This window comes from Myodes glareolus, chromosome 7 (genome assembly GCF_982192425.1).
Source record: "Myodes glareolus chromosome 7, mMyoGla1.1, whole genome shotgun sequence".
Taxonomy (NCBI): domain Eukaryota; kingdom Metazoa; phylum Chordata; class Mammalia; order Rodentia; family Cricetidae; genus Myodes; species Myodes glareolus.
The window spans coordinates 100,167,394-100,192,874 of NC_142032.1; the positions used below are offsets into that span (position 1 = coordinate 100,167,394).

The 25,481-nt window shown below is 40.1% G+C and overlaps 1 protein-coding gene and 1 pseudogene across 1 annotated transcript; both read right to left on the reverse strand.

Moving 5' to 3' along the window:
* Positions 1-210: 210 nt before the first annotated feature.
* LOC146893394 (olfactory receptor 52H1-like) lies at positions 211-1,139 on the reverse strand (annotated as a pseudogene).
* A 14,261-nt stretch (positions 1,140-15,400) lies between these two features.
* On the reverse strand, positions 15,401-16,339 carry LOC148121550 (olfactory receptor 52H1-like). The gene has a single exon (XM_087907697.1). The coding sequence runs from the start codon at positions 16,337-16,339 to the stop codon at positions 15,401-15,403; it is 939 nt and encodes a 312-aa protein (XP_087763823.1).
* Positions 16,340-25,481: the final 9,142 nt, after the last annotated feature.

The window sequence follows — 25,481 nt, forward strand, 5'->3', positions numbered from 1 at the left end:
AATCTACCTCTTCTCTGTCTGGTCATACAAAGATATCTTGTTCAATTCTTTCTTGGCTTCATCTCTTACTCTTTCTATTATCCAGTGTAGACTTTCTACAACTTTATGCAAATTTAAGTCAGGATTGTGGGAATCCCAGCTTTAAGAAACAAGAAGCACTCCCACACCGATATCATTGCCTATTTCCTTTCCCAAGCACTCAGTGCCATGTCAATGGTTTGCTTTGGGGAAGAAGAGGAGGTTGATTTTGTCCCTAATTTGTTTGGCCTTCACCCTGTAGATGATTGGGTTGATGGCAGGAGGGATGGCTACATAGAGACTGCCAAGCAGTGTATGGAAAGGGTGGGGGATATTGTGACCAAAACAGTAGGCCAGTGCAGAGAATACGGCTGGTGTATAGAATAAAAGAATGACACAAACATGGGAAACACCTGAGCTAAGGGCTTTCTGGTGGGTGTCCCGGGAGGGAAGGTTACAGACAGCCTGAAGAACAACAGTGTAAAAAATGCCAATCAGGGCAATGTCTGACATGACAGTCATTATAGGTACTGCAAAGTCATAGAAGATATTGATGGAGAAGTCAGCACAGGCCAGACGAGCAATGCCTATGTGCTCCAGTATGTGTGGGGAGCGATGAGGACTCGGCAGAAAGGCTTTAATAGATGGGAAGATGATACAAAGCTCCTGTTGACAATTGCCACTGCAAATTTAGTAATAATTGATGAGTGATGATGGCGGTCTGTCTTAGGGGGAAGCAGATAGCAACATAGTGATCAAATGCCATGGCCAACAGGATAGCAGAATCCATAGCAAGACTGAAGTGGAGGAAAAACATCTGGGTGAGACACACAGAAATCGTAATCTGCTGAGGACCCAGACAAAAGATGCTGAAGGTTTTGGGAGCACATGTATTACATAGATCTGTAGTGGCCAACATGGAGAGGAAAAAGAACAGGGGCTCATGCAGACTGTGCTACAAAAAAAATGATTTAGAGAAGGATGCTGTTGCCTGCAAAGGCCACAAGGTAGATAATAAAGAAGGGAATCCCAATACATATGAGGAACTGTTCCAGCCCTGGGATTCCCAGGAGGATGAAAGAGCATGGATTGAAGCTACTGAGGTTGAATGTGACCATTATGGGCACGGGTTAAATGACTGTCATAAACAAAAACAAAAATGGCCTGATGGTTACAGTGATCCACGCAAACTTCCCCAATACATTTTCCTTTCAGAAATGTTCAGTCTCTCACTCTTTTCTCTTTATTCATTAACGTTTGCCAAACTTTTAATTATCTAACATGCATCATTGAAATGTTTTCCCAGAAACTTAAGTCATATGACTGAATTCAATGCTGACAGCTGATAGGAACCCAAGGAAGTTTCCTTGGGAAATTTGTGCACGAAATAATACCACACAATGAATGAATGAGGTAGGCTGCTCAGTGGTAGAGCCTTTGCCTAGCATGTGTGAGGTCCTATGTTCAATCGCCGCAAGTATAGAAAATTATAAAAGAAGGTTAAATGTTAGTCAACGGTCCGTTTTATTATTCAGTTGCTAGTCGGGCTTCACGAAGACAGGCTCAAAATCCGAAACCTAAGCAGACAATACAGCCCCTGTTCTTCCCTGCTTCTCCACACTCAACCGTACCATATCCTCTGAGTCTGCTCAGTTCTCTTCACGGCCATAGAGAATTCAGACCAAAAGTAGAGGCAGGCTGCTAAGCTTCCTCCATCAAACTGCAGGTGTCAGTGGCTTCTTCTTCCCTTCAGATATTCCTAGACTGGAGTCTATTCAAAAGAAGACAGAGTCTGACAAGTGACTATGCCAGGTCTATCTCAGGAAAGAAGATGGGAGCCACCCCTTACCTACAACAAAAGCAAATTCCAGCAAGAGACACTCAGGCTCCTGACAACACGACACAATGCCATTCTTGCCCCTGTCTAATCTTTTTAATAGCTCGGCCTCGTGTGACTTCACTGAAACCGCAAGTTTGTCTTTTAAAACGGTTACATTTGTGATCTGAAACACAACCCTTTTGCTCCCATCTCAGTACCACTCCATTTTAATTACTTCTATTTTTTTCTCATTTAGTATTAGAATTCTACAGTACTCTATCCTTAACTATTGTTTATACAAACTACACCAAAGTGATCTCTACTAGTGATGTGACATTACCTGGGCCCCTGCTGTGAACATTCTGAAGTTTCTAATTTTAAATATAGCTGTCCCTCCTTGGTTTGGGGATTAGGTATTCCCTGCCTGCCCTCTTCAACTGAACTACCTTATTGGTCTTTCTATTGACACAACCCATTCCTTTTGTGATATTTTCCAAGTCAAAGACTGTTGAACATAATTAGGTTTTCCATCCCTACACATTATCTTAATAACATCTCCCTCACACACAAGAACCCTCCTCATATCTAAATGGTCCCAACATTGCAAGTGCTCACTCTGAGCACCTACTTAACGCTACACCAATGACTCCATCCCACATATCATCCACTCTTGCCAAGACCTGTTTCTTAATAGAAACATATTTAGGTTTTTTTTAATTAAAATTTTGGAAAGGATGCAGAAATTACTTTCAGAAAATGCAAAACATATTTTTAAAATATCTCCCAGTTAACTCCCTCTAGTTTCCCTGTCATCATGGCTGACTGTGGATGCAGGGGCTTACTGTTTCTGGAGAAAAGGTGTGATCTAAAGTCCATCTTTCCGAACCACTGAATAAAGAAGGTGGGAAGCCAATCACTCCCAAACAGGAAGATACAAAGAGGTTGATGTCAACAGTGGCTTTCACTTATACTGAACTCCATTATCAGAAGATCCAGATGCAGGAGATTCTGATCTACAAAGGTGTTTCAAAAGGGTTCAGATGAAGGTGGGAGGATTCCTGCTGGATTTGCCAGCGCTGTGCTTAAACTGCACTCTCCACATGTCTCACATCTATCAAATGTACACCGAGATGGTGTCCAGGAAAAGAGTAGAACACTTGAAAAGCCTAGATGTGGTAGTTCAGCCTGTAATCCCATTCCTTGGGAGACTGAGGCAAGAGGATCCCCAATTCAAAAACAGCCTTGCAACGTGGAGAAAAAGGAAAAGAAATGGGATGGTTCAGCTGCTGTAAGGAAAATGAGACAACAGATTTTGTGTCATAAGTACAGCAACCAACGTTGACTTCAAATAAAGGCATATAACTCTACTAATATTCAAAATATTCTTACAGATTATAAAAGTAAAGCCCATTGATCCAAAGTAAACTTAGATATAATGAATATGGATATGATAATGGATAAAAGAAGAAATTTCAATCTCTTTATTAAACTTGTTGTCTAACAGATGAGCAGCACCAGTTGTCAGTTTGACAGAGACCCTCAAAGGCAGATTGATACCCAGTTCCAGGAAGTATCAAGTGCTATAAGGAGCTGTTATAGCCATTTTTTAAAAGAATTTACCATAAAGCATTTCTGAAGATTAATTTAGGGGTATGTATACAAGAAATGAAACACACACATTCCCCCAGTGACTTCAAATATAGAAATGTTCCCGAAGATGTTGTTATATGTATCCAAAAATAAAAAATAAAAGACAAGGTTATACTGTGACAGTTGTTACAATGTAAAATTCAAGGAAAATTAAAATGTAGAAAACAAGCATTGCTCAGATGATGCACATTTACACCTCAATTGAAACCTTATAGCATGTCTGTTTGCAGTGTAGTGAGAGAGTATGCATACATTAAGAAGAATGAGCTCAAGCTGTGTGCATGAGAGTCAAAACAAGCAGAGTACTTTTGTTAACTCAGGATCCACTGGTGCACACTGCTACTGTGTTAGTAGCATGGACTCATACTATGTCAGCATTTGCATAAAAACGCCACAATGTAAGTCTGCGGTTCTAAGAGTGTATTCATGGGGACATCATTTTTAAAGTTAAGTAAGGAAGAAATTTTTAACTTTTAACTTTTATATACATATATGTTTGAATATATCTGGCATCATTTACATGTCATGTATTTGTTTTAAAAAAAAGCTGTTTCTGGGCGTGGTGTCTCACACCTTTAATCCCCACACCCAGAAGAAGAGACAGGCGTATAAATTCTGGGCCAGCCTGGTCTACATAAATAAGTGAAAGAAATTATTTTGCTCAATTGAAATAATGTACTTGGGTGGGAATGAAAAGTATGGGCCAACAAGACAGCTCCACAGGTACATGTGTTTGCTTGCTACCAAGCCCGAGTACCTGAGTTCCAGCCCCAGGACCACTTAGTTGAAGGACAGAATTGACTCTGCATGTTGCATTTTGACAGCCACACATATCCTGTGGTACATGTACAAGCATATACGTGTGCACACGCATGATTAATGTGATAAAATTTTTGTACATAAAAGGTTGAAAAAAGAAATGGAGGAAGGAAGGGTTTTATAATGCTATTATTTTACAGAAACTCTAATGTTTCAACAACTGAAGTAAAACTGACGATATTCAGAAATAATATGTAAATTAACAAATATTATTTATGAATACTCAAAAGTGTAAATTGGCAATTTATACAAAATAAAGAGAAAAAGTTCTCATAATTATTTCCTCTCAAGTAACATTGTATTTGGACAGTTTAATTAAGACTGTTTAACTTTGTTTTGTTTTGTTTCTGTTTTTTTTAAGGGTGCTAGGAACTGAACCCAGGGCTTTACAAGTAATCTGCAAGCATCCTATCAAATTATATTCCCAAGTCTATTTTCTTATGTTTAAAGAAGAAAAAACTCAAGGAATGCATGGGTGATTAGTAGGCCTACAGAAGCGTCAAGTCTTCTGGGCTTACTTTAAAGGCTACTAGAAGTCTTTTCTGAGAAGCAAGGCACTCATTCCTTCAGGCACTCAAATAAGAGATCTCTGCCAGAGGGGGACTTGGCTGAGCTGTAGAATGCTTTTCTATCACACACAAGGTCCTGGGTTCAATGTATTGCTTTCTGTTTTGTTTTGTTCTTCTTTTATTGAGTCAATATGGTGTGGGAAAATGGTCTGCATTCTGTCAATTGTATTTTAAATAAACACTGATTGGCCAGTAGCCAGGCAGGAAGTATAGGCAGAACAACTAGACAGGAAGTAGACATAGGACAATGAGAACAGGAGAATTCTGGGAAGAGGATGGAGTCTGCAGTCCTGTCCCAGCCACAGAAGAAGAAGATGTGACTGCTTCACCAAAAAAGGTACCAAGCCACGTGGCTAACATAGACAAGAATAATGGGTAATATAAATTGTAAGAGTTAATAAGAAGTCTGAGCTACTAGACCAATAAGTCTATAACTAATGTAGACATCTGTGTGTTTCTTTGGGACTTAACAATTGCAGGAACCAGGCAGAACAGAAACCTCTGTCAACATCAATATGTCTCCACATGAATCATAATCATAAGCTATTAGAAGCAGAGTTTTAAGTGCTATAATGAGGTAGATAGTGACAGCCTGAATTACTGTAACAAGAGAAATTAATCGATTGATTTGTACCTTGTTAGAGGATGAACAGTAAGACTTCTCTGTCTTTAGGAAGAGCAGCATCAAGGTATTGACAATAAAAAAAGCTTATTGCCATGAGCGTCAAACCAGATTTTCACTTATTAATCTTTTCTTGTTCATAGATCTACTTTATATTTTAACTTTAGAAAGTAATTTTAATAGTTATTAAAAACATGTTCCCTTCTTTGTTATCTGCCAAGGACAACAAGGTCACCCGACTTGAGGTCACATTTCCTGAGTGTATGAATTCTACTCACACTCTTAGGTCTCTCGTGCATATTGCCTCTGCAGTACACAGTGAAGAATTCCCGTAAATCTCTCTGTCCCCTACCTTGCCAGATCCTAGGTGTGACTGATCTCATTGTATATATGTGGTTCCTAGATAGCACTCTGAAGACTGCCAATAATTCCCTTTGCCAGATAAAGGGCTGCATTACTAACAGTCCTAGGTGAGACTCTCAGTGAGAAAAGGTCATATGGCCCTTCTCCACACCACTAGTGAGATCATAGCTTACTATGTCTCTCTGTCCCTCTTTGATCTGCTCAAATGCCACTCTTTTGATGAAAACTTCTATCTATCCACTGTCCCCACCAAATTTTCTCACCATATGAAAGCTAGAAAATATTTACAGGCATTTATGGTTATCAAATCAGAGTGCTAATTACACCATCTTATTTTGTTTCCTGAGGCTTTCTCATTTAAGAAGCTATAAACCTTAAAAAGGAAGAAATCATGGGTATTCTTAATTATATCCTTAGGCCGGTGTTTAATGCAGTCTCACTAAGTGTATACAGCATGAAAGCATGAAGGGGGACTCTTGACACCCCACAGTAACTAATTTGACCAGTCAGTAACAATCAACTATGTTATGAGTAAAGGTTATTCTTGTTCCCAATGATGAGAGTCAGCCATCTTTCCCCGTCAATCTTGGATCACAGAATCCCACCATAATAGAACAAGATGGGCATTTTACCTCTATAAATTGCAAGATCTGGAAGGACATAAACATTACCTCCCCACATTTAAATACTCCTGGATGAGAGGAAGAGGACTACCGAGGAACCCACCAGAGCCACTACGCCTCACTAAAGGATAAGTTACAACGTGACTCACCTCGATATGGGAAAGGATACCTTCTCCAATCACTTTCAAGATCCTAAGGTACTAAGGCCCGTTCCAGAAATCAACTGTCGTAAAGTATGCATGCTACTCTATAAAGTCCAGAGAAGGTAGGTATCATGGTGCTTGCCCCCATCACCATCAAAAGAATGTATTCACAAATACAAACATCTGCTTGCTTCTATGAAATGACCTGTAAGTCTCCAAGTGGGCTTTCAGATTTCAGTCTCCAAATGTCTGGCTGCAGTCTGGGATGGCCAGGCAAAAACATATTATGAATACATATTGTCACTCATGGTTTATATTTCTTGGGATTAGAACACCTGCTCTCCTAAAGAGCCTAAAAAGCTTTGAGCAAAACCTTGGGATGCACTCAGACTGACGCTGGTAGGTACTCTTCTTTCATGCCTTTGTCTTGTGTGAAGGTATGCTGCAGAAAGAGACTTCCTCCTGACATCCCACAGAGCTCGCCTTGGCCAAAGCTCTGGCTCTTCGCTCCACCAGCCCTCTTCCTCTCCAGATCTACCAGTTTTGCTTCCCCAAGGAGTTCTGTCTGTCTTACTTCCTGCTAGATTATACCTTGCACATCTGGTTCTTTTGCAACAGCAGAGTTAGGACCAGAGACAGAAAAAACACAGCAAGGAGAAGGCAGACCAAAAAGCAGCGAGGCAGCCTGAAAGTCAGCAAAGAGACAGAGGGACAGAAGGAATACACAGGGGCCCATGACCCTAGCAGGGAGGAGCCACTGCAGAGCTGAAGGGTGACGTGTTGATAAATATTCCTTGTCTTCTCCAGGGATCATAAATAAGTAAGAACAGAGAGTCGTAAAGCCTAGGGGAATTAGCTACCAACCTCCCAAGCTACCCTGCTACAAAATTAGGTATCTTAACGAAGCTTACTTGGTAAAGATTCTAGCACATACCATACTTCTAGAATGTGACTTTTCCGATAAGCTTTCTTCAAGTTTCATGACTTGCTCTGCAATCTAACTCTGGTTCCCATGATGTGTTTGGAAGGAGAATTCTATCCCCACAGAACACTTCTGGGATATAAGCAGGGACAGGGGATGAGAAAGGGAGGAAGGCAGAAGGAGCATTTCGCTTCCTGAAGCCTTACTCATTCTTTGTAATAAAAGGGGGACATTGTATGCTGTGGCTCAGAGGCACAAGCAGCTCTGCCATGCTAGTGGTATAATGTACAAGGCTCAGAGGCATGAGCGGCTCCACCATGTTGGATTGGGCGGGGCAAGCCCACAGTACCTGTTTTTGACCTAGGAATGTCACACTTTAGATTCTTAAGCACTTAGCAATTTAAAAGTACAAAGCAAAAATGTTCCTGGACAGTAAACAATTACAGGCAATGCAATAGGACAGATTCAGACATAAAAGACCTCTAAATGGGGCATAATGTTAGATGGACATACATAGGCTTGGGAGAGAGAAGAAAAGGAGTATTACAAAGTCATAAAGTAAAGTTAATGCTTTTAAAAAAGGGTGAAGTCTTTAAAGAGACAGAGTATACATAGTTATAGATTAAATAAAATAAAGAAAAATAAGCCACACAAAAATGGAAAATTCACAGAGAGCCTGGATTCTGTATATTGTATTTTCTTTGAATTTTTTGACTGCAAAAGAGCTAAATATAAAGAGACATTTTATTGTGTGGTCTGCTACACTAATTCAACATGTATATTATAAAGCTATCTTGACTTCAGAATTTGGGTCTAAGGATATGATGCTTTGGAAAAGAGGTTTTTCTTTTGTTTTCACAGAGGATGAGACCCTATGGATTGCTTCTATCCCAATATGGTATGATAGACCATGCACTCCTGAAAGGTTGCCATAAACACCCTCAAAAATTTACTTCACTCAACTGGTGACTGAGATGTACCTATCACCCAGGATACACTACGAACCTGATTAACAGTGCCCCCATACAGCACAAAGCAGTTTGGAGAGAAAAAAAACTGTGCCCATATTCCCAAATGATGTTTATAAATGTTCTTTTACATTTAAAGGGGGATATGATATAGATATGAATAATTTACATTGGTATAAATTTTGCTTTGTTGATATAAATTTAAGGTCAATTTTGTTATATGTATTTCTGATCTTGATTAAGGCATTGTGATTGTGTAGTTCATTTAAAAATGTAATGTATAAGTAAGAAATATAGGTTAATAGATAATCATCTATAATAGTTAAGTTTGTAGTCATGTTAGTTAGACTTTCTAGATGTGCATAGATATAGTTCAGATAGGCATTCTTCATATCTTTCAAAGACTACAGAATATGGCATTTAATGTTTCAAAAACTTAGAGCTTTTCATGACAATGAAACACATCTGCTCCTGGCAGCACCAATCTACTTCCTGGGGAAGATGGGCATCGAAGAGGCTCCTTATTGAGTTTGATAGCCATTTGGGCAAGAAACTGCTCTTGCCTGTATTGTTGCATAAACTGAATAGACAGAACCCACAGAGAGAGGACTGCTGAATTTGCCTAAAGATGAGATGATGCTTTGGGGTTTCTGATTCATGAAAGACTCTGCAAGACATTCTGCAGGATACAGAAGAAAGTGACTGAACTGTCTTTGAAATTTCCTGTTTCATGGAAAAGTCTTCTGGATACTATGGGCCTGAAGGCCAATGATGGATGCCCCAAGGGTAGAGAGGAACTTTGGGTGACTGTACAGGCAGCAAGATGTCTCTGTCATTTCTAGAGTTTTGGAAGTTGTTTGCTTCTTGTTTACTTAGGTAATATTATATCCTTCTGGAGTCTTTGATACAGCTGAAGAATAGATAGATAGTTATAGTTTTCCATTGTTATGATAAAAGATAAAATAGATCTAAATATTGTAACTATAATTCTTGCTTGATAACTGTTTTGTTATATGTAATTTTATTATGTTAAAGTTAAAGCCTTTTTTGTTTAAACAGAAAAGGGGGAAATGTTATAGGAGGGTCTTCTTTCTATGTGTTGCTTTCATTGGTTAATAAAGAGAGTGCCTTGGCCTTTTGATGGGGCAGTTCTTAAATGGGTGGAGTAGACAGAACAGAAAGCTGGGAAGAAGGGACATGAGGCAGACGCCATGGCTCTCCTCTCTGAGACAGATGCTGGTTAGACTCATGCCAGTAAGCCACAGTCAAGTGTCAATACACATTAATGGAGATCGGTTAAACTAATATGTGAGAGTTAGCCAATAAGAGGCTAGAGCTAATGGGCTAGGCAGTGTTTAAATGAATATAATTTTCGCGTGGTTACTTCAGGGGTTAAGCTAGCTGGGCGGCCGGGACCCTGATGGGAGGCAGCCTCCACTTTCTCATTACAACATGATGTAACCAGTTTTCACAAATGTGAAAGGACAAAAATAATTTAGGAATGTTTGAGGACATGTTCTAGAGTCAGACATGGTGGCACATATCTGTAATCCCAGCAGAGGAGCCTGAGACAGGAAGTTTTTGAGTTCAAGACTAGTCTGGGCTACTTAAAAAATTCAAGGCTAGTCAGAACTGCATACCAATACTCTGTCGCAAAGACCCCACTTCAGTAAATATTAAAAATAAAGAGAAGTTCTGTGTATTATATGCAGTAACAATTATTATCATTCTAAAGGGGTTGGGGTGGAATCGTCCTCTCTGCAGAAGTAGTCTCCACATTTCCTGACTGTGCAGACTGATCGAAGAGTCCAAGATTGAAAATATAGAAATGTAGGTTCCAGAAATTGGAGTGTAAAAATGCAGAAATAAAAAATTGCAAGCCTGGGAGAATAAGATTGTTCTCAGCGGATAAGAGATTAGCTATTAACAATGCCATTGTTTGTTTTACAACCGGCAGCCGTGTCTGGGACCAAAGGTGAGTTTTTAAAATGACTCTGTGCAGCTAAGGGTTAGATTTTAGATAACCCTCCTGCTACTTAGAAGCAGCAACTGCCATGAACTAAGTTAGCTTCTAATGTGGCTTTTGTTTGTGCATTGTTCCATATTCTTCCCTGCTGTAGAAACGGGCAGAGTCAGGGAAGTGCCGAAGTTCTGTGAACACCATTAGCGGTGCAGTAAAGAAACGGCGGACTCATAAAAACACTACTTTAACCGAAAACTTTGTTAGCGAGAATCATAAAAACAATTTGCATCTAACTTTTACCTCGAGATTGTAAAATGACTTTTGTCCATGCCTAATGCTTACTTCTTACTATAAAAGGAAAATTCAGAAACCACCCCGATTGCCACAACCTCAGAAGCCCAAACTCTGGCTGTGGTCCCAGCTGCTGGTAAGATTTTGTGCTCTGTGGTGATGTTTTAAATTTTTCTTTTTTCTGAATAAAGTTTGTTTCTGGTTTCAAAGATTGTGGTGTTCTATCTCCACTGTTGTGCACTCTTGGTCCTAACAGACTGAGTCCAGGCACACATGGCTCATGATTTGCTCCTTAACTAATGGTCATTTGGGTGCACATATAGGGCAAACGCTTGCTGAATGCTCACTGCGCGTCAGATACATTGAAGACCATGGAGTGAAGAGTATGAAGAAGCACAATTAAACAGCCTGTCCTCATTGCAGCACAGAGTCTTAGAACTCCATGCGCTCACAGTCGTCTTAATGGAGCTGCAGCAAGTCCTCAATGTGAAAAGTCAGGCGTCATGAGAATGCCCAAAAGATAGAGTGAGCCAGGGCAAAAGACCGAGGGCAGCAGAATATCCAAGAAAAACACACGAGTGTATCTGAAGCAGCAGTGTCCAGGAAACAATATGGAGAGAAGGGAAAGGAGAAAAGATGGGAGTCTAAAGACCTGAAACAAGGCAAGCGTGGTGAGACTTACAATTTTAACTAATTGATAATCCTGTCATTCTGCCTCGTGGGCTTATTTTCAACAATTTCCAAGAAACCAGAAAAAAAGACTTTAAAAGTCTAGGAATGTTTTTAAATGATAATATAGAAAAAACAGGTGAGTTTGGGACATAAAATACAAAGGATGAAATAATAGAGGATGTAAGTAGGTTAGAAAAAGAAGAAAATGTTGTCAACTCCAGTTAAAAGAAGTGTGTCACACATGAGCATCCGGAGGTCAGAGGACAACTCTCTTTCCACCGTGAGGTTCCCAGGGATTGAAATCAGATACGCAGGCTTGGTGTTAACTACCAATCAGAGAACAGATGAACCATCACACTGGCCCAATTTTTTAAACAGTGGTCTAATAAAGTAGCCACCCTCCGAGTCTCTTGTGAGCTTCTAAAGGGTATTGAAGAAAAGAAGAAAAATGGTATATACACACCAAGTCTAATGTCATTTCAGACTCTCTGCATCATTGAATACAAAGGGATTTGAGGTGTCCATCATGACTAATTATGGGTGATTTTTATTTCCCCTGCAGATCCTAGGATGTGTCCTCAATTGTTTTTTTTTTTTTAAAAAAACCAGGTTTATACATAGCTTCCACCCAATACATACCTGTGAGATGCACATTGTATTGGTAAATTGTATTCTGTTTCAGCTCACTGAGAGGCTGCTTCTGAAAGTGCGGTTGCCCCACCCATGACTTCTTCATAAGCATATTTGCCTCAAAGTGTCCTCTAGGACACCTCTAACTCTCTGACAGGAAGAAAGGGCAACAGCAAACACCCCAAGAGAAAAATACGGTAACCTTCAAGGAAGATTCTTCTTCTGTGGTCGAGGACTGCAGACTCACACTTGAGAATGAGACACAGAAGGCTTCTGTGTCACCTCTCTCCTTCACCCTACATCACCCCACCCCATGAAAACAGCAGGAAACCATTGAAAAGAACTCTTAAAAACTGTGTTAGGGATGCTGAAGTGTAGCTCTTCACAGCTGATAGCTTCTAGTAAGAAGTAAGGTTGAGGAAGGACTCAATTTTCTTTAAGGGGTTGGTCACTGGGAGCTTGATGATGCCCTAACCAGTTTATCAGCAACATTTATTGGACTTGGTAACTTCTTTCTCTTCTTTTTTCTTCTTTTTCTTTTGTTTTGAGCATGGTCACAAAGGTAAGGGGTGGACCTGGGAGGACTAGGAAGAGAATGTGGTCAGGGACATTTTGTGAAGTTTCCAAATAGTCAACAAAAATATTATATTAAAACTTTAAAAAACTGTGTCTTTGAGAAGAGCTGGAAATATTTCCAAAAGAAGTCACTGCTGTTTACCCCATTGGATATGAGTGTCTGTGGGGTGGAAGAAAAGCAGGATCAACATGAGGAAGCTCATCCTTGGAGAAAAAGCTTAGTCAGAAATTCCATTGGCTCCACTTCCCAAGTCAGTTTCTGCAGGATGTTTGTAAACCCCAGATTTGGTGATGTTGCCTCTTGCTGTTGTTTGTCCTTTTCTTTGGAAGCCTTGCTGAAAGAACACTCTATCTGAAACTCTAGCTGACTGGTTCAGGAGGGCTCCTCAGTGCATTTCTACTGGATGTTCTAAGCATTTGATTTGACAATGTTATGTTATCTGTGTGTCTACCTATCATTTGAGTTTTTGCTTTGGTTGTTATATGCTTAATAAACTCATTCAAAGTGCAAAGCATGATTAGCAGAGATCAGAGTCCATGCTACACAGAACACCATGTTAAATCCTGTTTCATACAAAATAACAGCCCACAGAGTATGCTAACACAGAAGCAGAACATCTAGAGAGGCTTGCTCCAAGAGCCATGGAAGTACAGATGAACTGAAGATAAATTAAACATGAATCCATGCAAGTAAGACACAAGGCTTGGAGTTAGAACATGAGGAAGAACATGTGTATGATCCTAGAACATGAGGAAGAACGTGTGTGATCCTAGGATATGAGGACGAACGTGTGTGTGTGTGTGTGTGTGTGTGTGTGTGTGTGTGTGTGTAATCCTAGTACACGAGGAAGAATGTGTGTGTGATCCTAACACATGAATAACATAAGGAAGAACATGTGTGTGTGTGTGTTCCTAGCACATGAAGAATATGTATGTGTGATCCTAGGACATGAGGAAGAATGTGTGTGTGATCATAGGACACGAGGAAGAACATGTGTGTGTCTGTGATTCTAGGACATGAGGAAGAACATGTGCATGAGATCCTAGGACATGAGGAAGAACATGTGTGTGTGTGTTCCTAGCACATGAAGAATATGTGTGTGTGATCCTAGGACATGAGGAAGAATGTGTGTGTGATCATAGGACACGAGGAAGAACATGTGTGTGTCAGTGATTCTAGGACATGAGGAAGAACATGTGCATCTGATCCTAGGACATGAGGAAGAACATGTGTGTGTGTGATCTTAGGACATGAGGAAGAACATGTGTGTGTGATCCTAGGACGTGGAACCGTAGAGTTCAGCAGAGTGAAAAGTGACACACACTGTGAGTTGTAAAATGTGACGCACACTGTGAGTTGTCACATGTGACACACACTGTGAGTTGTAAAATGTGACACACACTGTGAGTTGTAAAATGTGAAACACACTGTGAGCTGTCACATGTGACACACACTGTGAGCTGTCACATGTGACACACACTGTGAGCTGTCACATGTGACACACACTGTGAGTTGTAAAATGCTTGCTCTGCTCTTTGTGGATGGAGCCAATTATGGGAGAAGGTAGCAGCGTCTTCCAGAAAGACTGAAATACTTGGGAGAGACAGATAATAGGTTGGAGCAAAGTCGAGCTTGATGCCAGAACAAGGGTGAAGATGTAACACCACACACACACACACACACACACACACACACACACACACATGCACAATAACACCTCCATTGGAATGATTTATAAGCAATTAAAACTCAAATGTTCAATTCAAATGCTGAGTTATTTTTGCTACACGGCAACATACGGGAACAGAATACATGCAAGCAGTTTCTCCTTTAACATCCTTGCTCTTGGTAGTGCCATTTATAAAGGAAACCAGAGGAGATGCACGTTTTATAAAGGGAGGGTCTGGAGCTCTGGTAGCTTGAAAAGGAGTACTTACATAAAATCTGGTTCTCATTCTCTAAATCAAATTTAAAGAAATTAATTTCGAGGGGTTAATAATCTGTGTGTATGTGAATTTACAAGATTATTTTATATATTGTTCAGAGTTCAGAATTATAGAAACCCTATTATACACACTATGTCTATTAATATATACTACAATCTATATAACCCTTTAGTCTCATCTGTATACTAAACTAACTGCCATTACTCTTTCAAATTATTTTAATTAAATATAGTACTACTAAAAAACACAATAAGTCACAAAAAATTAATTTTTCTTCAAACATGCAATTAATAAAATTAGGAATGAAAGAGGAACAACTCTATTTAATACAATAAGGGCAGTGAAAATGGAATTAAAGTGAGATGCCTATCTTTTTATGCATTTTTTTAAATAAGTAAAAAAAACATAAAGAACAATGTAAGCAAAAATTTTATTTATTATACCAGAAAGGATTAAAATTGCTAAGTACTTGACAAGGAAAAGCACAGTATACTGCCCTCGTTCAGAAGCTGTGAAACTCAAGGGTGATAGGAAATGCAAGTCCTTAAATTATCTATCAGTAAGAAATGCAAACCTCAGTTGTGGTGTGGCTCAGTTAACTCAGAGATCATCAACTCCATCCACCAAAGTGTATGAGTTAAAGCAAAAGAGGCCTTGATTTTTCCACAGAGCTGGTAGGTCCCTTTCCTCTCCTCTTCACCTGTTCTTTGTACATGGATAGAATGATCAATCACATTTTAAATAAATAGGGGATAAAATTTTCACCAGAACAATGTTGCCAACTTTAGTTTTCAGAGCCCACTCATTATGCCTTCCCTAAAGAAAAGAGAAGAAGGAATTTGTCTTTGATCTTCTTGGTCTTCACTCCATAAACAACTGGATTTAGAGCAGGAGGGATGGACACATAGAGATTAGCAAATAAGATGAGAACATTTCTAGGGACACTGTGCCCAAAACGGTGAGCAAGGACGGAGAAGAAGCCCGGTGTGTAGAACATGAGGATGACACAGACATGGGATCCGCATGTGCTCAGGGCCTTTTGGCGGGCACCCTGGGAGGAGAGCAGGAAAACTGCCCTGAGGATGAAGATGTAGGATACAGCAATCAGGATGACATCGGAGACGACAATCATGAGGGGAACAGAAAACCCATACCAGATGTTGATAGAGATGTCTGCAGTGGAAAGCCTGGCAACACCTATATGCTCACAATATGTGTGAGGGATAACACGTGTCTTGCAAAATGGCAACCGCTTCATCAGGAAAACACCTGGAAAAATGACTACGAAGCTCCTCACAATGATGCTCACCATGATCTTGACAATGACCTGTCGAGTCAGGATGGTGTTGTACCTCAAGGGCAAGCAGATAGCCACGTAGCGATCAAATGCCATGGCTAACAGGATAGCCGAGTCTACTACAGAGCTCAAGTGCAGAAAAAACATCTGAGTGAGACAAGCAGAGAAGGTAATCTCTTGGGAGCCAAACCAGAGGTTCCCCAGCAGTTTGGGTACTGTGGCAGTGGACAAGATGAGGTCTGTGCTGGCCAGCATGGACAGGAGTATAAACATGGGCTCATGGAGGCTCTGCTCCACGGCAATCAGGTAGAGGAGGATGCAGTTGCCTACAATGGCCACAGCATAGACGACACAGAAGGGAATCCCGATCCAGATGTGGAACTTTTCCAACCCGGGTATCCCAACAAGGATGAAGGAAGGTGGGTTGAAACAGCTTAGGTTGTTCATGGCCTCTGTGGGACCTGCTGCCTGAGGAGAGAGATTCTTTCAGAATCATTTATGAAAGGGAGCAGTCCCACTCCAGTGCAGAATGTTGGTGACAGATCAGCATTCATCATGGAAGTACTTCCTATTTCCAAGATGAAGAAATGCCTATAGACTAAGTACTCATTGCCCATTCTATTTGCCAATGGCTTCACTTCATTTGGAATCTATTCATATCAATTAGTAAACATTATAAAAAAGGTCACCATGTGAGTCAGAAATTGCATGTGATTAAATTAAAGTCTTTAAAATGGGCCAATTTAAAAGGAGGAAATGCACATCTGATGGGGAAAATGAAATGGAATGAGGAAAGGGGGAAAAATAAAAATACATGCATTAAAAATTTACTACTGGAAGTAGAGAAATGGCTCAGAGGTGACAAAAGAGTACCACTCTCCAGAGCAGTACTGAGAATTCTGTGCTCACTCCCTCGTAGCACAGAGCACAATCACCTGTAATTCCAGCTCCAGGGCATCTGACTTCAGGCCTCCACAGGCACCTGCACTCATGTCTACATACCAATTACACACACACACACACACACACACACACACACACACACACACACAGAGAGAGAGAGAGAGAGAGAAAGAGAGAGAGAGAGAGAGAGAGAGAGAGAGAGAGAGAGAAAATTTGCAATAAGTCTTAAGCTCCTTTTTTAATGCTGTACTGATGGAGATGCTCTGTGAAGAAAGAAGACAACTGTCTTCTACAGGGTGGATCCTGTGCTTCATACAAGACATTTGCAAAACATACTGATGGATTTGCATGCTCATGGAGGAAGCTCCTTAAAGAAGAATGGATGACCGTAACTGATGAAAGCAGATGCAGAAAAACACAGTGGAGAATTGGACTGAGCTTCCAAAGTCCAGTAGAAGAGAGGGGGGAGTGAGAATACAAGCAAAGAGACCAATACCATGATGGGAAATAGTTTGCATGGCCTGAGAGCGAGGGAACCAGCATAGGACCAAGCTAGGTCCTCTGAATGCAGATGACAGTTGTATGGCTGGGGCAGACTGTGAGGCCACTGGCAGAGAGAGTAGAATTTATTCCTACTGCTTGTTCTGGCTTTTTGGAACCCATTCTCTCTGGAGGAATACCTTGCTCAGCCTAGTATGGGGAGAAGACCTTGGTCCTGCCTCAAAGTATTGTGCTAGACTTTATTGACTCCCCATGGAGTGCCTTACCTTCTCTCTGAGGAGTGGATGGGGTGTGGGATGGGAGCTGACAGCCCAAGGTGGAGGCAGCAGGAGGAGGAAAGGGAGTGAGAAATGTATTTGTCATGTAAAAGGAGAAAAGATAGCTTTTTATTGATTTTTATTGAGCTCTACATTTTTCTCTGCTCCCCTTCTTGCCTCTCCCCTCTCCCCTTCAACCCTCCCCAAAAGTCCCCACACTCCCAATTTACTCAGGAGATCTTGTCTTTTTCTACTTCCCATGTAGATTAGATCTATGTAAGTCTCTCTTAGTGTCCTCATTGTTGTCTAAGTTCTCTGGGATTTGTGGGCTGGTTTTCTTTGCCTTATGTTTAAAAACCACCTATGAATGAGTACATGTGATAACTGTTTTTCTGTGTCTGGATTACCTCACTCAAAATAATGTTTTGAATTTTGCAGGAAAAAATTTTGGATGGAGCTAGAAAAGATAGTTTTTTAAATAAATTTAAAAAAAAGAATGAATGAAAGAGTGGGTTCTCATGCTGGGTGCTGTGGGAGCTTTCACTTTAGTGACTGAAATGTGGTTGGATTTAGTTTATGGGTTTTGAGGATGCAAATACAAGAGTGTGCATCTTTCAGAAGACACACGGGAAGAGAGGAAAACTATTAATCCACCTATAGGAGAAAGTCATGAACCAAAAGGATGCTTTTGGAAAAGTTTTAAAATTTAGGACCTGAGGGCCTATTGCGAAGTTCTAAGTGATCTCACCTCTCCATGGTTACCACTTCCACTGCCGGTGGGGAGGAAGCCTCCATAGTCAAAAATCCGACAGAGGAGTTTATCCTGGGAAAGTTTCTGCTGAGCCTCATCTCCTAGGGCAAAAGTAAAGAATCACAGAGGAGTTCTGCCTCAGAGTTTTCCTTCCTGGTCTGCTGGTATCTACCTGTGAGAATTTAGCTTTGCACTAAACAGAGTGCATACTTAGGAAAATGCCCTGTGAATTTTTACTCAGTTGCTGTGATCTGTTTTAGATAGTTTCTCTTTCAGGTCGAAGTGAATGATAATCGGGCCATCCATACCAGGAAGTCCCTCATTGTCAAGGCTCTAAAGCCTCTGAGTCATACAAAGGCAAGTGTCAGAGAGAGCTGGCACTTATCCAAGACCTAAGCAATTAGCCAGAGTAGTTTCAAAGCCATTCAAAGGGCAGGGAAGTGACTTGGCAGAAATTCATAACAGGTCTACACTAAGACCTGGTGAGGATCTGTAGTCTTCTACCCAGGTAAAGGAAACCTAGGGCCTCCTAGGCCTTATGACGTGTCTTCTAGGTCACCAGTCAGTGCTTTATGTAAGTGAGCTACTTTTTCACAGTTTGTCATTGGCACTTGCCTTGAGCATTGAGGTGACCACATTGAGACCACCTGAAGAAATGCAGGTGGCCATTGACAGACACAGGCCCTGGAATGAGTTTTCTAAGTCCCAGTCCCCAGCCTAGTGCAGAATAAACTGCTAAGAGCACAGAACTTTTTTGAACAATGTGCAACAGCAGACACTCCAGAATGTTCTCCCTTAATTGATGGCCACGTGATCTCCTTTAACTGATAAACAAGTAAACTCTGGAAGCCCCACAAAGTCAAAACAACTCAGTAATTTAGGAAATTTAAGTGCAGCCTATCGGAGCATAGATTTGCTGTTCCTTACACCCCAGTCACAAGGAAGAGTCATGGGGAATACATCAAAGAGGGAGAGAAACCACAACTCATCACTGAAACTGAAGGGTCAAAGCATCAGTACCAAGGGATCTTGGTTTAGTCAGAACATATTGTAAACTCAATTCTCTTGCCAAAAACCTCTGCTGAGATGTTAGTTTTTCTGAGTACAGTAGCTGTTCTAACTCGAAATCAATATCTTCCTATTAAGTGCCCACTGCCTTATCATAGAGTAAACTGGTGTGGGGCCAGGGAGATGGCTCAGCAGGTAACTGCTCTTGCTGCCAAGCCTTTTGATCTGCCTTAGATCCCTAGAACCCACACAATGAAGGAAGAGACTTACTCTCACAAGTTGTCTTTTGACCTCCAAATGTGCACCATGGCACAAATGCATATATATACATGTGTGTATGTGTATGTGTGTGAGCACATTTTCATGTGTGCAAACACAGGCAAACGTACATGTATGTGCACATACACCACAAATAAATAAATGTGACTTTAAAATTTTTTGGAGAGAATCACTGGTCTCAAAAAGGTCCCTTATCCCACAGACAGGTCTTCAGAGTAGAGTCCCTCAGACACTGAGAGAACTAGAAGCCATGTGGTGTGGGATCCTTCCTCACTATGTCACTGCAGTTGTCAACTCACCAGAGTGGAGTCTCTTTTCGGGTCACAGCAGTGATGGAAAGAACTCAGAAGAAAGTGAGCTCACTTTCAGAAGGGAAAGACGTGAGCAAGAGGAAAACGAAGACATTTGTGCTCTCAAATTCCCAGGAGGTCACTGGCATGGAGTGATCCCTCCATTCCCATTTTCACACAAGGGACAGGACTTGTACCATTTCCCTTGAGGAGGAGCGTGTCTTGTGTGTTTTAATAGCCTTTAGACATTGTGTCCCTGGGAGCTTCATCTAGAGACAAATTATGCAGTCAGTTGAGGCAGAAATCTTAGATGTCTCAGAGTGTTCCTGTAGCTTTAGTGCCCTTTGGTCAGTTCATATAAACTTGTACTAATTCCATGTAAATAACATTACTGTGTTCTAGATTCTTGATTTTGAAGAATAAATTCTACAATTCAGTCTCCAAATTTTTCTTTGCCCTTTCTATCACGTTTCACTGACAGTTTCTTCATTTTCAAATACACACAAATATGTATATTGATCACATAGAATCAATATACTAATATGGAAATATTTGGTTAGTTTATGGTACAGATTTTTTATATTATAAATATAAAAAATGTATTTCTTCATCAGTGGGATTCACTAATTTTCCCAATATTCAATTAAAATCCCCATACTTACTTAAAAATAAAAACACCCTTTATTGTATGAAGATTATATAAATATTCTATAGCCACTATTTTTTGAAAAATAAAAAGAACTCACTGTCCTCGATTGGTGACTCAGTGGTTAAGAGCATTGGGGGCTCTTTTAGAGGACCTGAGTTCAATTCCAAGCACCCACATGGTGACTCACAAGCACCTAAACCCCAGTTCAGGGAGTTCCGATGTCTTCTTTTGGTCTCTGTCAGCACACACATACCTTCAGGCTAAACACGTGCGTGTAAAATAAAAATAAGTAAGCCTATAAAATAAAAATAATTAAATAAATAAACCATAGACTACTCCATGGTATAAAATAACAGAAATGCTCTATGTGCCTTGGCTATTCTAAAGTACAGACCTGCAGCATAAAGGGGAAAATGTAAAAACTGGTCTTCTTTTGGGAAACTGTAAAAGAAAATTCTCTTGCTTTTTCAAAGTCAGAAACATTACTTCTCTCCCTTCTTGGCAGGTAATTTTTAAATTTTGTTCATAACTTCACAGGTATAATGGCGACTATGTCACTCTTGCCCCTCCCTCTCCCCGTCGACTCCTCCCATGTCCCCTCTCACTTCTAAGATCATGATCTCTTCATTGCTGTTGTGTGTCCCTGTCCACGTGGGCGTATCACCTGGTGTCGCCATTACACCAATCTTGTTCTGAAAACAGTATTGTTGAAATTTCATGGATGTATTTTCTCTGTCCTGTCTAAGGAGCAGTAATTAGCCAAGGCACACTGGAGCTGGAGCTCTTTATAAGTTGCTTCTGACTTTATATCATGATCAAATTGTCCTTTGACTCTCTTCTTCTGCCTTTCGCTCCTTTAACAAACCTTGTGATTGCAAGAAATTTAGAAAAAATAAGAGAGTCACCCTATTTGGCTCATATTGCATTCATTTTATATGAACTTTATTTGAAATTCAGACCATTAAAAGTGATAAATGAAGGAAAAATAGAAATTTTTTATATATGTATGTGATTAAGGATGTATGTGCAAAATCTATAAGGTCTCATTTCAATAATATAAATTAGCTAAGACATCCTAGTGAAAAAATGAGAAACATCTTGAACAACATTTCATGAAATAAATATATAAAATAGTCAGTTTGTACATGTCAAAAGTTCTTTCTATTACAAAATCAATCAGACATGAATAAAAGCCACAATAAATAAAATAAATAAATAGATAAATAAATAAGAGCTATACACCCCTCTAAGATGCAATACTGTAATGACTTAAAATTCTAGTCTTGCCGAGAATGTGGTGACAGGAAACACGACAGACTGAGAAGCAGAAAGTATGTCAGACTGCAGGAAGAGGTGAAATGTGGAGCAATGTTGTCTTCAGAATATGGCATGGCCACTCATGAACTCTTTGTTCTGTTCTGTTTTATGTTCCAGCCTTCATGAGTTTTTAGCACACTGGGTGACTACCTACACCAGATCTGAGACTGTCAACATTCAGTCATAGAGGTGGGAGGAGTTCCCAAGGCCCCACCCATCCTGAGGATTTATAAACAGTGAACTGTTGGTTACCAGGGAAGTGAGATGCTTTCTCCAGTGCTGAGGCTCCTAATGAGGCTCCTGTAAGAAACCTTACTACCCCTAACCTGTGAGAATGGAAGCAGACTAGATGGGAAGAGAAAGGAAATCAACAGGAAACAGGCAGGGATAAGGAAGGGAAATTGGGATGGTGTACACAATCAAAATACATTATACACACATGTGGAAAACATCAAGATGTAATATATAATTGTATTCAATTAATACATCACGTAAGAAATGAATAAATGGAGGTGGAGCTTTCTGTTCCTTCTGACCTGACAATCTCTTTCCAAATTACCACACAGAAGATTATGTTAACTATGAATGCTTTGCTGATGGCTCAGGCTTATTACTAACTAGTTCTTATGTCTAAAGTAACCCATTTCTATTAATTCATGTATCACCATGTGGCCCATTGTTCACCGGACTTTCACATTTTGCTTTTTGTAGAGCTCATCTGCCTGAACCCGCCACTTTTCTGAATCCTCAATTTGATTGAACCACTTAATCTTATCTTGTCTTGCCATAGGCCAAAACTGCTTTATTCTCAACAAATGAGAACAGACATTCACAGCATGCAGAAGAACCATCCCTTGGCACAAAGGAATTCAACCTTCAGGCAAATTCACAAGAAAAGCAACAGCATCTACAAGAAGACTTAAACATATATGTTCATAACACATTTTTACTGTATTAGGTATAACACATATTTACTGTATTAGGTTTCTAAATGACTACTCAAATGGATCTCATATTTTGTTGTTTCTCAACACTCTTCCTTCATTATCACCCTCTTCCCTCCACTTCCTTGTTTTATCCTACCATTCCTTTCACACTTGTCCAATCATAACTGTCTATTCTAGTTCCCCTACCTAGGGAGATCATCCCTCCCACCTAGTCCCCACACTGTACATAATCTCTTTGGTTCTACAGATTGCAGCTTCCTTATCATTGGCTTAACAGCTAACATCTGCATATAAATGAATACATACCATATTTGTCTTTCTAGGTCTTGATGAGTTTTTGTTCCTTGCTTTTTGTTTGTTTTGAGGATTTTTGCTTTTGTTTTGTTTTGTTTTTTTTTTTTTGCCATTGCTGTTGTTTAGTCCTAGCCGTTTACCAGCCAGTTTCATGATTTCATTGCTTCTAACAGTTAGCATTGTGTAAATATACCACATTTTCTTTATCCATTCATCCACTGGTGGATATCTAGGTTGATTCCAATTTCTGGTCATAGTGAATACAGCAGCGATAAATATGGTTGTGCAAGTATCTCTGTGGTAGGATGCAGCATCTTTGCATATATGCCCAAGAGTAATGTAGCTGGATCTTGAGGCAAACCAATTTCTGTCTTCTGGAAGAACTGCCCCACTGACTTTTACAATGGCTGTAAAAGACTGCAATCCTACCACCAATGAATGACTATTTCCTTTACTCCACATCCTCATCAGCATGAGCTGTCATTAGTTGTATTGATCTTGGCCATTCTGATGGGCATATGATGCAATCTCAAAGTTTAGATTTGTGTTTCCTGATAGTTAAGAATGTTAAACTTTGGGCTGGAGAGATGGCTCAGAGGTTAAGAGCATTGCCTGCTCTTCCAAAGGTCCTGAGTTCAATTCCCTGCAACCAAATGGTAGCTCACAGCCATCTGTAATGGGGTCTGGTGCCCTCTTCTGGAATGCAGGCATACACATAGACATAATATTGTACACATAATACATAAATAAATAAATATTTAAAAAAGAATGTTAAACTTTTCAAGTGTTTCTCAATCATTTAACTTTCCTCGGTTGAGTGCTACTGAGATCTGTAATCTAATTTTTAGTTAGGTTATTTTGTTGATATTCAGGGTTTTTTAGGGTTTTTTTTAGATATTTTGGATATTAGTCTTCTATCATATTGTAGCTGATAAACATCTCCTATTCTGTAGGCTGTTGCTCTGTCCCAATGACAGTGTTGTAGGATTTTTTCCACTGTAAGAACCAAATATTTAAAATATTGGTTGCATTTTTTATGCTAACTTTTCCAGAAATGACTAAAACATTGTAAAAAGGGAGTGTGGAAATGAGTGGGATCAAATTTGTAAAGACACAGGAGAACAATCAAAGAAGTTAGATTACAAAACAAATTAGGAGGATCATGCTGTGTAGCCATGTTGGGTTCATTCCAGAGATACCTGGTGGGTTCAACAAACACAAACCAATCAATTTTTTGATCACAGTTTGTCGAGGTTTATGATAGGGCTAAGCCTCTGATGATTCAGAAGAATCGCTCTAGCAGGTGAAATCCTGACTAAGAAGGTTTGAGGGTAAACAAAATAAATTAGCTCACATGGGTCTGTCTATCATCTCCCATTCATTCTTTCTATGCTCTCTTCAATGCTGTCTTGATGTTTCCCTTTCGATGTTCCTCACTCTTCTGCCCATTCTACAAGGTTTCCAGGTTCTATACCCACATGGACATAGTTAACAATTTTCTGGTAAATAGCAATGATATCAAGTATGCATTTCTTAGAGCTAACAGGATAGATAAAAGACTGACAAGGTATATCTCAGAAGGGGCGGGGCTGTGAACTTCCCCAGCAGGGCAGATACTGGGAGGATTAGGAGGGAACTTGCTCCCCATCCTCCTGGGCTAAGCATGAGAGTTCTGTATCTACTGGCACCCAAGTGAAAAAGAATTTCTTTCTCTGGGGCTGGTTTAATGACCTAAGCTTTTCCACCCCATATATTTTAGGGGTAAAGTACAAACAGTTAATTTCCTAGACTAAGACCTTACATCAAATGAAATGTGAATATAAATACAGAATATTAATAGCTTGTTAGAGTAGAGCAGAGACCAGTAGATTACACCTTCCTGAGTCTGCTGCTAGAGAAGTCAGGGCCACACAGACCTGTTTCTCAGTAAGGGCAGACCTGCTGTCTCTCTGCTCAGGGCCTCTGCTCAGGGCTCCTTTCTTGTCAGTGAGTTCTGTCAATAAGGATAACTGTGGGGTCTAGCTTTATGTGGACTTTACTATTTGAACAAAGGTTTGAGAGAGTGAATGCTCTCACCCCATAGCCCCATGGTGTGGGAAAAGGTATACAGTACATGAAGTGTCAGGTTTAAAGAGTGATTTATATACTGCTGGGATATTCTGGGGTGAATCCCATTATGGAAGGGAGAAGCATCATGATTTCACAAGATTTCTACAGAATCCAAAAGACAAGAGAACCAGAACTATGTGAGCCTCCGGTGATGTGAAAAAGGACCTTTGATAAAATTATAACACCTTTTTTTGAAGAAAATAAAGTGTTGAAGAAACTAGGACTAGAAAGAACACACCTCAGCGTCATGAAGGCTGTATGATAACAAATGCTGTGTGCAATAG

Coding starts and splice junctions, on each gene's coding strand:
- LOC148121550 (XM_087907697.1), bottom strand. CDS start 16,339: ATGAACAACCTAAGCTGTTTCAACCCACCTTCCTTCATCCTTGTTGGG.